The 16638-nt window shown below is 39.1% G+C and overlaps 1 protein-coding gene across 2 annotated transcripts; it reads left to right on the forward strand.

The window, feature by feature from the left end:
• The first annotated feature begins 9932 nt into the window (after window positions 1–9932).
• LOC104212503 (homeotic protein knotted-1) lies at window positions 9933–16435 on the forward strand. Of its 2 annotated transcripts, none has more exons than XM_009761789.2 (5): window positions 9933–10789; window positions 11304–11426; window positions 11537–11642; window positions 14979–15232; window positions 15933–16435. In XM_009761789.2, exons 1-5 carry the CDS (start codon window positions 10421–10423, stop codon window positions 16137–16139), a joined length of 1059 nt encoding a protein of 352 aa, XP_009760091.1. In that variant the 5' UTR covers window positions 9933–10420; the 3' UTR covers window positions 16140–16435. The 2 variants fall into 2 exon arrangements, with proteins under 2 accessions (XP_009760091.1, XP_009760089.1); XM_009761787.2 differs by having other exon boundaries at window positions 9937–10789; window positions 11537–11672.
• Window positions 16436–16638: the final 203 nt, after the last annotated feature.

Genomic DNA, 16638 nt, shown 5'->3' on the forward strand with positions numbered 1-16638 from the left:
GCTTGAATTGGCGAAGTTGATATTTTGGCGATTTCCGGTTGATAGGCGAGATTTTGATATAGAGGTCAGAATGGAATTCCGAGAGTTGTAGTAGTTCTGTTGTGTCATTTGGGATGTGTGTGCAAAATTTCAGGTCATTCGAACGTGGTTTGGTTGGGTTTTTGATCAAAAGCGTAATTTTGAAGATTTTGGAATTCTAAGGCTTGAATCCGATGCGATTCGATGTTTTGATGTTGTTTTGAGTGTTTCGAAGGTTGGAACAAGTTTGAATGAGGTTTTAGGATATGTTTGTTCCTTTGGTTGAGGTCCCGGGGGCCTCGAGTGAGTTTCAGATGGTCAATCAGACCATTTCATGCCTTGGAGAAAGTGCAGAATTGCAGGTTCAGCTGTTGCATAAATTCCTTTTCTGCGATCGCGTAGGGGTTCCTGCGATCGCATAGAAGCTTTTGAGGGGGCAGTACATTTATTCTTTGCGTTCGGGAAGGTTGAGTTGCGATCTCATAGAGTGGTGAAGTTGTTGATCGCGAACGCGTGGTGAAGGTCGCGTTCGCATAGAGTTAAGTGGACCTGGGGTCTTGGCTTGGATTTGTTAATTGCGAACGCGGTAGGCGGTCCACGATTGTGTAGAGTTAGTTGCTTGGGCATCGCGTTCGCATGGTGTTTTATACGTTCGCATAGAGTAATTTTTGGGAGCTTAGAATTTGTGCTTCGCGATCGCGAATGATTTCCCGCAATTGCAATGAAGGAAAATAGGCTTGGGCAGAAGGTTTAAAAGGTCGTCTTGTCTGCGAATGTGGGGTTATTTGCTTCCATTGTTGGTCGTTTTTGGAGCTTTTTGAAGGGGATTGAAGAGGGATTCAATGGGAATCACTTGGATATAAGATTCTTGGACTTAAAACTGGATTCTAATGTGAATTCCACCTAGAATTTCATGGAAATTAAGCCAAAAATTGAAGAACTAGGGCTTGAAAATTTAGACCTTTAATTGAGGATTTGAAGGACCATTTGGGGTCGGATTTCTGAACTTTTGATATGTATGAATTCATGGGGATATAAGGAATCTATTGTGTAAAAAATTTCAAATTTTGAGACGTGGGCCCGGTGGTCGGGTTTTGGTAATTTCGGGACTTGTGTCATATTTTGATTTTTTTCGCTTAGGCTTCGTTCCTTTAGCATATTTTGACGTCCTCGTTCTGATTTTGGATAGATTTGACGCGGGTGGAAGCCGATTCTAGGGGCAAGGCATCGCGAGCTAGAGATTTGACCGGTTCGAGGTGAGTAATGATTGTAAATGATGTTCTAAGGGTTTGAAACCCCGGATTGCACATCGTAGTGCTATATTGAGGTAAGGTACACGCTGGATGACGAACGTGGGGTCGTGACAGGAACGAGATATAGAAATAGAGGAGAAAGAAATTTAGGGAAAAAGAAAATGAAAAAAAGTAGAGAAAGAAATCTCCACGCCTCTGCCCCATTTCGAGAGGGAGGTTTTTCTCATAATTTTCCGGACGAAAAAGATTTCTCTACTCAATAGTAGTGTAGGCTTAGACCCGATTACCATGTAGACATGCCAGGAATCCCCAAGGAGATCGCCACACACAAGTTAAACGTCGATCAGTTCTACCCCTAGTAAGGCAAGTCAGGCGTAAATTTAATCCTGCCATCAACGATGTCGTCCACGAGGAGGTGAAGAAACTATTAGAATACTACTTTATCAAGGAGTTGAAATACCCCAAATGGATCACAAAAACATAGTGATGGTCAAAAAGAAAAATGATAAATGACGGATGTGCGTAGACTTTACAGATAAGATCAAAGCATGTTCGAAGGATTCGTTCCCATTACCGCATATCGACAAACTCATCGATGCAACACTCGGGGATGAGTTATTGAGTTTTTTGGACGCATACTCAGGCTATAACGAGATACTTATAGAATAAGAAGAAGATAAGGAGAAAACCACGTTCGTCACCTACCGAGGAACATATTGTTATTGGGTCATGCCATTTGGGCTAAAGAATGCAGGGGCTACATATCGAAGATTGGTCATGAAAAATTTCAAAGATTAGCTCGGAAAGACCATGGAGATATATATCGATGACATGGATACGTTAAGGCAGAGGACTATATCGACCATTTGAAGCAACTTTTCGACATACTTAGATGATACAGAATGAACCTACCCCGAAGAAATGTGCGTTTGGCGTAGCCGCTGGAAAGTTCTTGGGCTTCTTAGTGTCACAACAGGGCATCAAGGTCAACCCAGACCAAATCAAGGCTATAGAAGGGATACCAGAGCTCTTGACTACCAAGAAGCAAGTCCAAAGGTTAACTGGTCGAATCACCACCTTGTCAAGATTTATCTCGTGATCGTCTGACAAATGTCTTATATTTTTTGGCGTACTCAAAAAAGATAACGGCCTTGAGTGGACACCTAAGTGTGTACAAGCTCTATGAGAACTTCTCTCAAAGCCCGAACCCGAGGAACATCTCCTAGTCTACTTGGCCTTCTCCTAAGTAGCAGTAAGCACAATCCTAATTCGAGAAAGCAAAGGTACGTAATCTCCCATTTATTACATTAGAAAAATAGTTGTTGACACCAAGACAAGGTACCCGCACCTTGAGAAACTGGCCCTGGCACTAGTCATAGCTTCATGAAAGCTTAGAACCTAATTCAAGTGCCACCCTATCTCGGTCATTACCACCTTTCTCCTAAGAGGCATTTTACATAAACCCGAGATATCAGGAAGGCTGGCCAAGTGGGCTATCGAGCTAAGAGAGCATGATATCATATATCGCGAGAACGACGATAACGTCGCAAGTACTCGCTAATTTCATTGCAGATTTCATTGCAAAGATAATGCCTGAAGTCGAGAAGGAACCCGTCAAAGCTTCTCTCTAAACACAAGACCTATGTGTCCTATACACCGATGGCACATCCAACACTTTAGGATCCAGACTAGGACTCGTACTCGAGGTCCCTACCGACGAAATATTTGCCAGTCCAGAAGAATCCCAAATATGACTAACAACGAGGCCGAGTATGAGGCCGTAATTGCAGGACTAAGGCTAGCACACAAGTATGGGGCGAAGCGGCTAAAACTCTACTGTGATTCCCAGCTAGTAGTCAACCAAGTCACAAAGAATTTCCAAATTAAAGAACAAAGGCTGTAAAAATATCAAACCAAGATGTGTATGCTGCTACTCGAGTTCGACGAATGCCAGATCGACCAAATCCCACGTGCGCAGAATTGTGAAGCAGATGGCCTTGCCAAATTGGCCGCAGCTACAAAAAGCATCATGACTAGGGATAAAAGTGTAATCCACCTTCTAAGCTCATCTCTGGACCAAATCGAGCTAAGATCTGTAAGCTTAACTTGGGATTGGCGCAACTATATTATCGTCTATTTGTCGGACGACGCACTCCCAAATGACAAAATGAATCCAAAAAACTAAGAATGCAAGCAGCCAGATACAATCTCCTCCATATCGACTTGTACAAGAGGACATACAATGGCCTTCTGGCAAAATGTTTGGGCCCAAATCAAACCCAACGCTTCCTTAAAGAAGTCCATGAAGGCCATTGTGGCGCTCACACCGGCAATCGAGCACTCGTTAGGTGTCTCATACGTGTAAGATACTATTAGCCTACCATGAAAAATGACGCCTTAGAATTTGTGAAGAAATGTGAACAATATCAGAAATACACCCCAATAGTCACCAAACAGACGAGCATCTCCACTCAGTCACCTCTCAGTAGCCATTCATCAAGTGGGGAATGGACATCGTGGGCCCCATCCTAGCAGGGCGAGGTAATGAACGATTCCTTTTGGTTTTAACTGACTATTTCTATAAATGGGTGGAAGCAGGTGCATTTACCCAAATACGAAAACAAGAGGTAATCACCTTTATATGGAGAAACATTATCTGGTGATTCGGCCTGCCCAATGAGATCAACTGTGACAACGGACCCCAATTCATGGGATAGCAAACTGCCATATTCTTCAAGAAATGGAATATTAAGAGGATACTTTCAACCCCATATCACTCAACGAGTAACAGGCAGACAGAATCCTCCAACAAATCCATATTAAACAACACGAAGAAAAAGCTCGAAGATGCCAAGGGACTATGGCCGGAGATACTCTCAGAAGTATTATGGGTGTATAGAACTACCCCAAAAACGAGCATAGGAGAGACACCCTACTCTTTGGTCTATGGGATCGAAGAAGTCATACCAGTCGAATTCGGACAACCCAACCTAAGGTACTCCCACAAAATCGGTACTAGTAATGATGAGAGTAGAAGGCAGGAGCTCGATGAAATTGATGAACGAAGAGATATGTCGTACATAAGGATGATCACCCAAAAGTAGCAAGTAGAATGTTATTACAATAAGAAAGCAAAGGTCCGGTTGCTTAAAGTCGGGGACTACGTAATCAAGGTCAAAGCTCAAGCGAGCAAAGACCCATAGGAAGGAAAACTGGGAACAATTTGGGAGGACTTGTTCAAAATTATAGCAAAAGCAAACAAGGGTTCGTTCCAATTAGAGACAATGAAAGGAAAGCAATTGCCGAACAACTAGAATATCAGCCACCTCAAATACTTCAACTTCTAAAAGGAAGAAGTGTCCCCAAGTCGTAATCTGTTTCCCTCACTTGAGTTTTGTCCCTTTAAGGTTTTCTCAATGAGTTTTTTAATTAGGATACAAAGGGGACACTTCGAGTCGAAGTATGTGAGGTAGGTACTATTTTTCACTTTCATTACCCGACTCCTCAATACTGTCCAAGTCATGCAATGAAGGGACTAGATAGACCGGGACTTTGACTGGAACATCAGTCAATGACCAAAGTTTGTAACTTTCTCCATCATATAATCAAAGCAACAATGTCAAAGTAATAATAAACTTACATTTATCAGAAACACCTATCGACCCTCGACCATGATTAACAAAAGGTTAAGTTTGACCCAGCTCGAACAATACCTATCAGCCTTCGGCCATAATTAACAAATGGTTAATTTCAACCCAGCTCAAATAATACATATCGGCCTTCGGCCACGATTAACAAAAAGTTAAGTTCGACCCAGCTCAAAAAACACCTATCGACCCTTGGCCGCGATTAACAAAAGGCTAAGCTCGGCCCAACTCGAACAACACCTATCGGCCCTCGGTCGTGATTAAAAAAAGCTTAAATTCAACCCAACTTGAACAACACATATTGGCCTTTAGCCGCAACTTAATTAAAGGTTAAGGTCGACCCAACTCGAATAATACTTATCGGCCCTCGGCCGCAACCTAATGAAGGTTAGAATTCGACAAAGTTCGAGTAATACCTACCATCTCTCGGCCGTGATTTAAAGAGGTTAAAATTCAACCCAGTTCGAATGACATTTATTGGCCCTCGGCCACGTTTCAATAGAAGGTTATACTTAACCAAACAAGAAGCTAAGTCCAACCGAGTTCAAAACCTAACTGATTGGTCCATAGATATACCTGACCTATATGGGCAAAGGAGCAATTCAGCCAATAGCTATTCAACCCAAAGACTTTGTTATTTACAAGAATGACGACAAAAGTATGAAGGAGAGAAACACGCAAAGTACAAGAACAAACCACGACAAATAAAAAAGGTGCAAATGAAAGCCAAAACCAACTTTGATATTTATAGAAAGGTTTCTTACAAAGGCTCTTGAAGATGCCAATAAAAATACACAAAAATTAAAAAAACAAACTACTGTTGTCCATCGCCATCACGACCCATGACATCCTCACCGACCTGATCTTCAATGCCTTCTCCGTCCTCGCCCGGAGGGTAAATAGACTCATACCATGCCTCACCCTCAAGGCGATCTATAGCAGCCTCACTATCGTCATCTTCTTCTCCAGGATGAGGTGAAGTCGAGTCGTAATCACAAGAAACTCGAGCCTCAAGAGCCTTAACCTGAGCATCCTCAAAGTCCGTGTAGAGATAGAGCCCGCCTTATGCAACTTGCGAAGCACATCCAATCAAGACTCGACGTGAATCCACTGTTTATACAACTTACAAGGAATGTTGGGGAAACTAGAAACCGTAGATAAAGAAGGTCATGCGAGTAGTTTGGCCTTCTCGACCTTTAGAGCAGCAACTTGATCATGAAGATCGGATCTCTCTTTCTCCAACTACCCAATCCTTTCATCGTGTTGTTCTTCTTTAGTCCTCGCCATAGATAAGTCATTTTCTCGCTCAGAACGAAGGGTTCGGTTCACCACTTCAAGGAACTCCACCCTCCTCTGAGCCTCCGATCAAACAGACTCCGTCCTATCAAGCTCTTCCTCTTTTTCTCTCAATGTCCCCTCAAGGACGCTGCATTTGTCCACAACCCGCATCATCTCCTCGTCCATCTTCTTTAAGTACTCCCTCAGGACCCGCTCATCACTACCTTCACGAAGCCGACACCGGAGCTTTCAGCATGTTCCCAAGGCACTCTCGATCTCTAGAATAACTGTTTACAAAACAAAGAAGGGGAATTAGATCTTACAAAAGGAACCAAATCATAAGGAAAAGAACAGGCAATGGTTGTACTTACCCGGAGAGCAAGACCAACAATGTTAGTCGAGAGAGTTTTATCATTTATTGTCTCGAGGGTCGTACCCTCAATCTCAAAACAAAAGTACCGATGGCATAGACTACTTTCTCGGTATTTATAAGAAGATTACGATCCATTTGGGATCATAGTAGTTTTGGAGCCCCTTCCAACCTCACCTCGAGTTGAGTAAGTCCCTCATCAATAATCCTTAACTCGTCAAGATTCATGTTGGAATTAGATCCAATATCCACTTCGGCAATATCTTTCTTTCTGCCATCAGCAGAAGAAGGGATATCCGCTACGACCCTAGAAGATGAGGCCTCCTCTTGCCTCAGAAGTGCGAGTCCATCGTCGTGCATCCCATCCTCGACCATCTCCCTTAGGGGACGTATCGATGCATTCTTGTCCATCTCTTCCATATGCAAGGCCTCTAAGCCCACCTTAGTATTCTCTCCAACATACACTATAGCCGTCTCTCGAAGAGCAAAGTCACCTTCTTCCAAGTCAATGGCTACTAGCCTTTCCCCTCTTGCAGCCACGGCTCTCCTCTTACGAGGCATTAGAACACCGTCCTCAGGAGAGGTAGCATCATCCTCATCAATTAGTGAAATGAGTTGAAAAGCAGAAGTAGAGGACGGAATGAGGGTAGGCCTTCGGACTGCGGCGACCGAGAAAGGGATCGGAATAAAAGTGGAAGTAGTCGTAATAGGGGCATAAGTCGAGGGGGAATCAACCTTCCTCTAGAAGTATGGCACCGGTGCGCGGCTCCTTCGAGAGACCCCCTAGTTAGGAAAGAAACAAACATCAAAGTTAACAAACAAGTCAGTATACAACAAAAAATGGAACTATCACAAGCAAATAGGGAAACTCACCTGTCGAAGGAAGAGTCGGTCTGAACTTCTTGATGAAGCTCGGCAAGTCGTGGGTCCCTACGACATGGGGAAGGATTTGCTTGAACCGGTCAGAAATGCACGTGGCTAGAAGGGGAGGCCGAGTGTTGGCTACAAAGAAAGAGAAAGTCCTTCAACTAACTCCAAGTAAGTAAAAGAACGCGAACACAAAAAAAGCCCTTACGTGTGTAATTCCAAGCCTGTGGAAAGCCATCAATATTAGCCACCAGGTCCTCGGTCTTAACGTAGATAATATTGAGCCAAAATTGGGGAGTGGCCTTATCATCCGTCTTTACCACCAATCGCTTGCCTCCATGATGGCGAAAGTTCAACATCGTTCCCCTATAGAAGCTAAGGGTGAAGAGGTGAACCAAATGTTGCAGCGTCAGCTCGACCCTGACTAGCTCAACAAATTGGTCAACATTCAAATAATTTTATAGACATACGGCGTAAGCTGATCAGGGAGGACGCCGTAATGACGATAGAATTCCTTCACTAATGGAAGGAGGGGGAACAAATAACCGATGAGGAAAGGGTAAGCATACAAAGTGCAGTATCTGGGGTGATGAACAGGTACCACGTCCTCACTAGAATGGATCAGTTCAACATAGTTTGGGAGGCCAAATTTGGCCTTGAGTTCCGCCAATTCCTTAGGCGTCATCGTCGATCGAAAGACTCCAGGAGTGGGTCAGGTAACATGGTGAGGTCGGACCTAGCGTTAGGATTGCGAGGGATTATTTCCTCTACTGACGGGAAGGCTTCGTCATCAACAATGGTGGAAGCACCCTCCCGATGAGAGGGAAACACAACTGCTAAAGGAGGAATATTGCTCCCTTCACCATCGTTTGATGGTAAGTCAGACATGGTGCAAAGTGGTAAAGAAGAATAATGAGCGAGAAAGAATAGAGATGGTGTAAGGCAGCAACGTGTGGAAGGAATTTAGAGAAAAAAATAACAAAGAAGGATAATGCTCTGGAAATTTTGGAGAAGCAAACTTCAAACGCAAGTCCAAAAGCCTCAATTTACAGAGATCATGTCACTAAACTCAAAAATGACTCGTCATAATTGACACCGGAATTGAAATGGCAGATCCAATCAAGTGTCACACGTGAATCGAGACAACACATTAGAAATGTGCATCATAATGACGTTTGATGCCATGACGTCATTCTGTTCCTTGGACACGATAAGCAGGGTTTGGGGAGGGTAGTATGTATGCAGACCTTACCCCTGTTCGGGCAAAAATTCTCTAATATGATTAATTCGTGTTAGCATTAGGGAGACATTCATAGGCTGCCATGTGTCACCAATACGACTCCCATGAAGGCCTGCCCAAAGTCGAAGTGACTTTAGAAGTAGTGAAGGTTGTGATCGAAATTGGCAATAATTAAGGTCGAGTCATCAAAGATGCAGGTCGAGATCGAGCATCCTTGACAAAGTTATAACAACCAGTTTCAAGATAGGATACTAAAGAGAATATTTTAGTGAATATTCTCTACAGCTGTACCATTAGGGTTTCTAGGAATATATTCCCTATAAATAAATAAAAAATACAATGAGAGGTGGGGGAGAGATATTCATTTGTAAAAAGCACTCTGAATTTAATAGATAGAATTTGGTCTTGTTACAAGCGTACTAAAACAAACTTTTACTAAGATTCTTGTCTATTCTTTCCATCGGATCTAAGAACAACCTGAGTGTTCAAAGGCCCATCCATTCATCATTGTCTGAAAGAATATCTACAGATCTAACCCTTTTCAGGTAACTCACACATTTTTATTTACTTAAATGCCATTCATTGCTATTTATTACTATTTAATGCCGTCTTTTATCTTTTTGGATCATTAAACTCGGTTATTATTGCTCACGTTCATTATCATCCAGTCAAATATACATGTTTTTAATCATAAAACCGACAACCTAGTTTTGAGAATATTATTATTGGATAAGACTGACCATGCTTTATTAAAATCCAATTAGTTGAACCAAAATTTATATTTTTGGTCAAACAACTCCTACCATAGGAAGGTAGAAAGACTGTTTCTGATAGACCATCGACTAAGGAAATAAGAAATAAACCCGTAGCAACAAATAATAATAATAGCAAGATAATAAGAAAACCGAAGCGAACGACAGCGAGAGAACACAGACAGCCAGAAAATAACTGAAAGAAAACAGTAGCATTAAAAATTTAACCAATTTATATAACTCAATTTTTCTATCAATTATAATAAACTAAAATTTCAAGGTAGCCAAATAAATCAATAGAAAAAGGAAGATCTCCCAAAAAGGAAAAGAAAAATGAAAAGGCCTTCCCGTGGAAGTAATGGGAAAAACAAAAGAAAACAAAAAGAAAGAGAAAGTTATAAGATCTAACTGTTTTTATTTTCTAAATAAAATAATTATGCTTTCTTTATAATTGAGTGGTCTTCTTTTTCTGCATAGGATTATAGGGGGGTATAGTTAAAATAAAGACAAGTACTATTTTCCAATACATTTCCTTATTCTTCAACGTAAGAACGTCTTGTCATCTACGAAGCCGCTACCAGGAGCGGCCACTACCTTACTCTTCCCTTCCTTTCCTTTTTTCCTTTGTTCACAGCCATCATCTTCCATGTTGTCAAGATAAGTTCAGTCCAACTCGTAGTTTACCTTTTAGCTTCGCTCTTGAAAGAAACTTCAATTCTTAAGTGCAACTTCATTTCTTGGCCTCCTTAACCAGAGAACACACAAGCAAAACTATCCAATTAATTCTTCACTTTTTTGTTTCTTTTACCAAATAAAGAAGAGATCTCGAAGAGTTAAATGAACTTTCCCCATATAGTTGGTTTAGTTGACGAATAATAAGTATTGTAGAGTTTCTTTAGGGTTTCATCTAGTTCTCAACTGTTTATCCACATCTTTGATTTAGGGTTTCCGATCTTTATATTTTTTTTTTTATCATATCTTGTTAAGAGTAATTAATGGAGAATAATTATAATCAACTGGGGGAGAACTCAGCTCAAAGGGGTAATAACTTCTTGTACGGTGGAATTCCACTTCTTGCATCCCCAAATTCATCTATTTATGGAAGAAGCAGCGGCGGCGGCGGCGATTGTTATGATCAATCTCAAGCAGTGGTACATCCCATAGTGAAGACAGAAGGAGGCAGTACTTCTCATCATCATACATTTCAGTACCCTTCGATTATTCGTAGTGGATATCATCATCTGACGGTTCAAAATCATCACGAGAGTGAGAGTTCTGGTAGTGAAGTTGATGCTTTAAAAGCCAAGATTATTGCTCATCCTCAGTGTTCTAACCTTTTGGACGCTTACATGGATTGTCAAAAGGTATCAACTTTTTGCTTAAATGTAGTAATATATTGACATAGCTTTGAGCAAATTGGCTGTTTCATCTTTTTCTTGAGACATTCCAAAGTGGATTAATTAATTCACTTATAATAAAAGAAATTGATTCTTTGTTTCCGTTTCTCCGAAAACTACTACACATCTTTCTCGGAATGTCTGAGGTGTAGTTTAATTTGACAGTATAAAAGAATTTTTATGAATATTTCTGAGTGACTGAATATGACTCTTTAATATTAGTTAGGTTCAACCTTAGTAGCCTCCTTCACTCAATTCATTCCTATGCTGTAGCGGAATAATTCTGTACTGAGATTTCTTTCTTTCAGGCAGTCGAGCATCAGATCTCTTTGTTTGCTAGATAATTACAAATAACTACTCATAATAAATGCAACTAGTTATTTTGAAAATAAGATTAATATGTTACAGTAAATTAAATTACATTGATTAATTAAAATTTATTAATACTGCCAGTATATATAAGTAAATTATTTTTATATAGGTGGGAGCACCGCCGGAAGTGGTGGCGAGGCTATCGGCAGTACGGCAAGAGTTTGAGGTGAGGCAACGAGATTCATCGACCGACAGGAATATTGCTAAGGACCCAGAACTTGATCAATTTATGGTCAGTTCCTTTTAATATCTTTATCTTCGTAACATTAAAAAATATGAATATTTTACTTTTTCTATTTAATAATAATGTAGGCATGAATATCTTTTTGTATTTATATTCAGGAAGCTTATTATGACATGCTAGTGAAGTACAGAGAGGAGCTTACAAGGCCCCTACATGAAGCAATGGATTTCATGCGAAAAATCGAAACTCAGCTTAATATGCTTGGTAATGGCCCCGTTCGGATCTTCAACTCTGGTACTACTTCCTTTTCTTCTTTCTCATACGCATTAGCACAGGCGGAGCTACAGTTCCGTTGGCAAAATTCACTAGTTTAGATTTTGTATTTGTAATCAATTAATATATACAAACCCAGAATCCATAAACTCAAAATCATAATTTTGCCTCACTACTACTAGTATAGTATAAGTGAGTTTTGTTCTTCCTCGTAATTGCCAAGCATGGAAAGAATGAGAGAAGAATAAACAAAGGGACTGGTTAAAGTTCCTTATTTGAATGCTTAACCAAGAAAGAAAAAAAAGAAAGAATTTGTGTTGGTTCATTTAATACTGTGCCAATGTTTTGTGCTATTTCCTTTCAAGACAGCTTTGACCGGAAACGTCGTTCTCCATTTCCAATGCTTTTCTGTGTAGTGTAAGAAAACCCTATTTACGACTGTACGAGGGGAGTAACAGTATATACGGAGTACTACTTTATTATTAAAAAAAGATAATAATAGTATATGATTTGGTTGCATTATGCAAATAAAGTGTATACTTCATTGTTGAAAAAGAGATGATTTGGTTGCATTATGCAATAAATAAATGGAGAGACAGACAAATCTTACATATATAAAAATGAGGAAGCCACACGTTTGTTTCTCTAATCTTCTTTAATTTAGCTTTAGCTATATGGGTCCAGATTTCCAGTGTATTCTGACAAATTCTTAATGGTAATATTGTTCCCACTACATAAATTCTGCTTTACATATATATGATCTCTCTCTCGCAAACACATTTATCTGACACTCCACAGTAAGTACTTGAGTCTTTATAGTTCGTAGTTGCCTATGTAGTGGTAGTAAATATATACTCGTATATACACACACAACACACATTCTTGAAAGTCAAACAAAAATGTAAATACGTGCATGTATCTGAAGGTAATAATATTGCTGTCATTTCCAAGTAGACTTTGCTTTAGTATGTGGTCTTCTGCCGTAGCTAATAGGCATTGGAAAAATGAACAACATTGGGTGCTGTTCATGATCAGTGCTACACCATGTAGCCTGCCATATTTGTCAGATATCTTTTTCTCGAGAAATTTTATTTTGTGTCTCGTACAACTTACACTAGTTGTATGAGGCTCCTTTTTGTCTCACAAATTTGTGGACCCCAATCTTACATTTCTGGGTTCATAGAAATCTGAGTGCACAAAACTGTCAGACAAAACAGTTGTCTCATACAACTAGTCACTAATTTCTTTATTTAATTTCTACATCTCTCTGGACATGTTGATTCCATTTTCTTATCATATATTTTTGTCATTGCTGCTTTTACGATTATAAGCATCAGTTTTCCGTGCAAAAAGTAATTTCTTAAAGCAAAGTACGACAACGAGCTAAGGAAAATGGACATGAAAAATATGTGAGAGAAAATAGATGTAATACTATTGTTGTTTCGAGTACCATATTCCTCTTAGCTTCTTTCCTTTTATGTTTATCTTATTCTTCTCTTTTCCTTTTTTTTTAAAAGAAAATTTTGGTGTCTAATATCACATATATACCTTGGTTCTCGGGACTTTTGGTTTAACGGTAAGAGAGAAATGTGCAATATGTGAGTTAGACACATGTCATAATCGAAGTTGCGGCAAACAAAATTTTTGTATTTATTCAAAAAAAGTAAAGAGGAGAAGCGCATTATAGGATTTCGAACCATACGCCGATATCTTTGGAATTTCTTGGTTATCAAAACAATTCCATAATATGTCGCGAAAATGATTAAGAATTAAATTAATTTTTGCCTCCCTATGAACAAGTATCCAATAGTATAAGCTTGAAATTATTCTTGAACCAACCATAAAACTATCCTCCAACCAAGGCCACGGGCTGGTAGAATTGTCTCCGTATGATTTATAGGTTATGAGTTTGAGCTATAGAATCAACTGTTGATGCTTGTACCAGAATAGGGTGCCTATATCACACCTTTTGGGTGTGACCCTTTTCGGACCCGTCGTAAATGCGGAATGCTTCGTGTACTGGGGTGCCTTGCGCTCCCTATGAATAAGTACTCAGCTTGAAATTATTCTTGAACTAATCATAAAACTACCCTCCAACCAATTAAGAAAGATATATATGGATTTATCTCATTTATGCGAAGTTGAGAAAATACATATCTGCACTTCCATTTTTGTTTTTTTAAAGTACTCTTTTGTGTAATATTATTGAAGAAGCATGACAAGAAAGGGTTGTTTCCTTCTTTGGAAGTGATAAAGAAGTTTCCTCTTTTGGGATCTTATCAACATATTGAATATGACACTTTACAAGAAAAATTCCTTGGTCGAATAAGGTCTGTTGCCCCTCTACTCTTGAGTGGCCAACTCTAGAAGTAGAGACGGATCCAAAATTTTAAGTTTATCGGTTCCTATAAAAATGTCAAGTTAATATATAATCATAACTGGATTAACGTATTGGGTTCCAAGTTAAATATTCTTGTACATTTAATGGATTTTTCAATACAAATACTGAACTAGACAAAAGTTACTGAGTTCATGGGATACTTCCGCCCCTATCTAGAAGATTACTTATATATATTTGTCCGCCCCTATCTAGAAGATTACTTATATATATTTGTCTCTATGTGGAAGAATACTTGTCGTATATAGTGTTGGTAAGGTGCTTTGATTGTAAGGCATATCTTCATTTAAACTTTTATTTATCACTATTATAGAAAATATCAAATACGTGATTGGTTTTCATTAATTTCTTCTCAGCAGGAGTTCCAAACAAATTCCACTTAATTCTCACTCATACTTGATAGAGAATCGACCTCTCTTGAAACAGAATGTTCAGCATTTTACTTTGCTGTTAGGTAGATTTGCGCAAATACATGCTTGTGTGAGAAAAAATAGAGAGTTAAACTATAACTGTTGCGTGTCATTAGAAATAAAAGAACAATAAAATTAAACTGTGTTTGAGGAGGTAAATTAGCTACTTGAGAATCCTTTAAAGTTAAAACAAAACGGATTAAGTTTCCATCATAGTCTTTTGACCTTTTCTAAAGATTGATATGCCAGTAGAGAATATAGAGAATTTTCAGTGCTTATAGAATGACATTGTTAGTCAGGATTCATATTAGCCAAATCTAATTAGCCTGCGAGATAAGCGTAGTAGTTGTTGCTGTAGTATCCACCATTGAAAAAATAGTTTATCAACATGAATTTTTTTGAAGAGCTTAAGTTTTGCAATTATTGTGAGTGAACTAGATATTATTGATATCAGGCAGCAAGGTGGAGAATAATTAACCTTATCTTCTCCTTTTTTTTAAAATATAAATAAATGGACAGAGGACAACTGTGAGGGTGTTGGATCATCAGAAGAGGAGCAAGACAACAGTGGTGGAGAAACTGAAATTCCTGAAATTGATCCACGAGCAGAAGATCGGGAACTGAAGAACCACTTATTGAGAAAATACAGTGGCTATTTAAGTAGTCTCAAACAAGAACTTTCCAAGAAGAAGAAAAAGGGGAAATTGCCCAAAGATGCACGCCAGAAGCTGCTCAGTTGGTGGGAGTTGCATTACAAGTGGCCATATCCTTCGGTATAAAACTCTACACAAATATGCACTACTCATTGTTTCACCTAATATGGTTTGAGTTTAACTTCTATACACTAACGATGTAAAAGAACTTTTACAGTATTAAATTATCTAAAATATAACTATAGGCAGAGGCAGAGTCACGATTTGAATTTTATAGGTTCTAAATTTAATTCTCGGTTGTAGTTTGGCGAACTATCTTCAGTAGGGGCCTTTAGTCTTTTGGTTGGAGTAAGGGTCGCGCCAGAGCAGAACTGTACTGCCCTACCATAATCACGGGTCTATTTATAGCCGCGACTGCTGTCATAGTTAAGAAAGTTGAAACTTCCAGGAAAAACTTTGAATTGGGAGGGTGATCCTCCCGGTGAACTAACCGTATCCCATATAGGTGAACAAATAGAGTATACTGGGGGGCTTGAGAGAACCATGTCAAGGAACTCGGCAAAATGACTTCATAACTTTGGGAGAAAAGCGGCACATACCGGGGGTAGCGATTTTTTTGTACATATTTAGTAGATTTATTAATACGAATACAGAGTGTAGAGTAAAGTTATTGGGTATGTCATTGTTTATGAAAAATGAAATTATATTCCTCTAAAATAAGGTAGGTTACCTAGCTTAAAAACACATATAATTAATGTAGAAATTTCTAAATTATATGGTGTTGGTCTAGTGTCAATTTTAGTTTGTAATAACTTTGCAGGAGTCAGAGAAGGTGGCATTGGCTGAAACAACAGGTTTGGACCAGAAACAAATAAACAACTGGTTCATCAACCAAAGGAAAAGGCACTGGAAACCTTCAGAAGACATGCAGTTCATGGTAATGGATGGTCTTCATCCTCAGAATGCAGCAGCTCTTTATATGGAAGGTCACTATATGGGAGAAGGTCCTTTTCGTTTGGGGCAGTAAATGCAACATCTTGAGTGTTTGGATTTGTTCACATGTTTTAAGATTTTGGAGAGATGTATTTGCAGAATATCCCATTTGGAAATCTGTACTTTTGAGTGACAGCCATGTTCCTTGTAAGGTGAGTATGAATAGGTAAATTGGGGTGTTTAATTATGGTTGTTTAGTTGTAGTATGTTTGTAGCCTTGTAAGCATATGCAAGGGTATTTATTGCTTGTTCAATTCATCAATTGTATATGATGAGTATCCTTTTTACTTTGGTATTTTAAATAGTAATGAACCATATCTGGTTTTTAGTGCGAAAGTGTTAAATCTGTAATTTAATGAGCGTTGTGGATCATATTGTTAGATTTTTCCTAAATATGTATGAGGCACAATAAACTTTAAGGCCCTTAATTAATATTTAATTAATGGCATATCTCATCAGACCGATCGGTTATTTGATGGACGTATCGGTTCAAGTTAGAACCTCTATAAATTGGTCCTCTCCCAACCGATATA

This window comes from Nicotiana sylvestris, chromosome 4, assembly GCF_000393655.2.
Source record: "Nicotiana sylvestris chromosome 4, ASM39365v2, whole genome shotgun sequence".
NCBI classification, from domain to species: Eukaryota; Viridiplantae; Streptophyta; class Magnoliopsida; order Solanales; family Solanaceae; genus Nicotiana; species Nicotiana sylvestris.